Consider the following 753-nt stretch of genomic DNA (forward strand, 5'->3'; position numbering starts at 1 on the left):
CCCGCTGGTTGAGCTTGCCGATTCTGAGCTGGTGCTGCGATTCTGTGTAGTAGCGAAGAAATCATGGACCGAAGCCACTGAACATTTTATATAAGATTGAAAAACATTCTAAATAATCAATTCCTTATAATTTATAACCCATTTTATCTAAAGAAAAAAATTACAGTAATTCCTGATCAAGTAAGAAGACTTTTTCTTTTCATCTAAGTGCCATTACTATCATCTTCACATGCACTGATTGTTTCAAAGAAAATGAAGCAATATCATATCCAAGACAAAAATCAATCATTCCAGAAGCTTATATAATCTGTACCAATAATATAATAGCCCATTCACAGCATCACCTGCAGGAACTTCCCAGGTGGCTGTCACTTTAAACATCATAAAATGATCAATTCCACACCTACACATAGTTTTGGTTCTACTCACATACAATCTGGAAAATATCATATACTTATCTCAAGTTACTATGTTTATCAATACAAATAATGAAATGGGAGCTAACATTTGAGTAGTGTTAAATCTAAAAGAAGTGAATATTACCAGTAAATATATTTCTAATGAAAAATAAATGTTTATATATCAAGTAAGCCAACTTCTGGCATTAGCATCAACAAAACATGCACAACATGGTGTAATGAAGTGGATGACATAGTGTCCAATAACTATTGGTATCAAGGGACTGCTAAAGTCTTAAAATACTTGCATGTTCAATCAAGATCTACAAACAAAATATTGCCCTCAAGATGATGG

General features: G+C 32.8%; 1 protein-coding gene across 1 annotated transcript in view; it reads right to left on the reverse strand.

The window, feature by feature from the left end:
• LOC119585467 (putative uncharacterized protein DDB_G0271974) overlaps positions 1-753 on the reverse strand; it is a gene marked incomplete in the record, with an annotated part of 4,258 nt that overhangs the window by 2,031 nt on the left and 1,474 nt on the right. Inside the window, 1 exon segment of the mRNA XM_037934114.1 lies at positions 1-42. Coding sequence (XP_037790042.1) covers positions 1-42 — 42 coding nt within the window.

This window comes from Penaeus monodon, chromosome 19 (genome assembly GCF_015228065.2).
Source record: "Penaeus monodon isolate SGIC_2016 chromosome 19, NSTDA_Pmon_1, whole genome shotgun sequence".
Lineage (NCBI taxonomy): Eukaryota > Metazoa > Arthropoda > Malacostraca > Decapoda > Penaeidae > Penaeus > Penaeus monodon.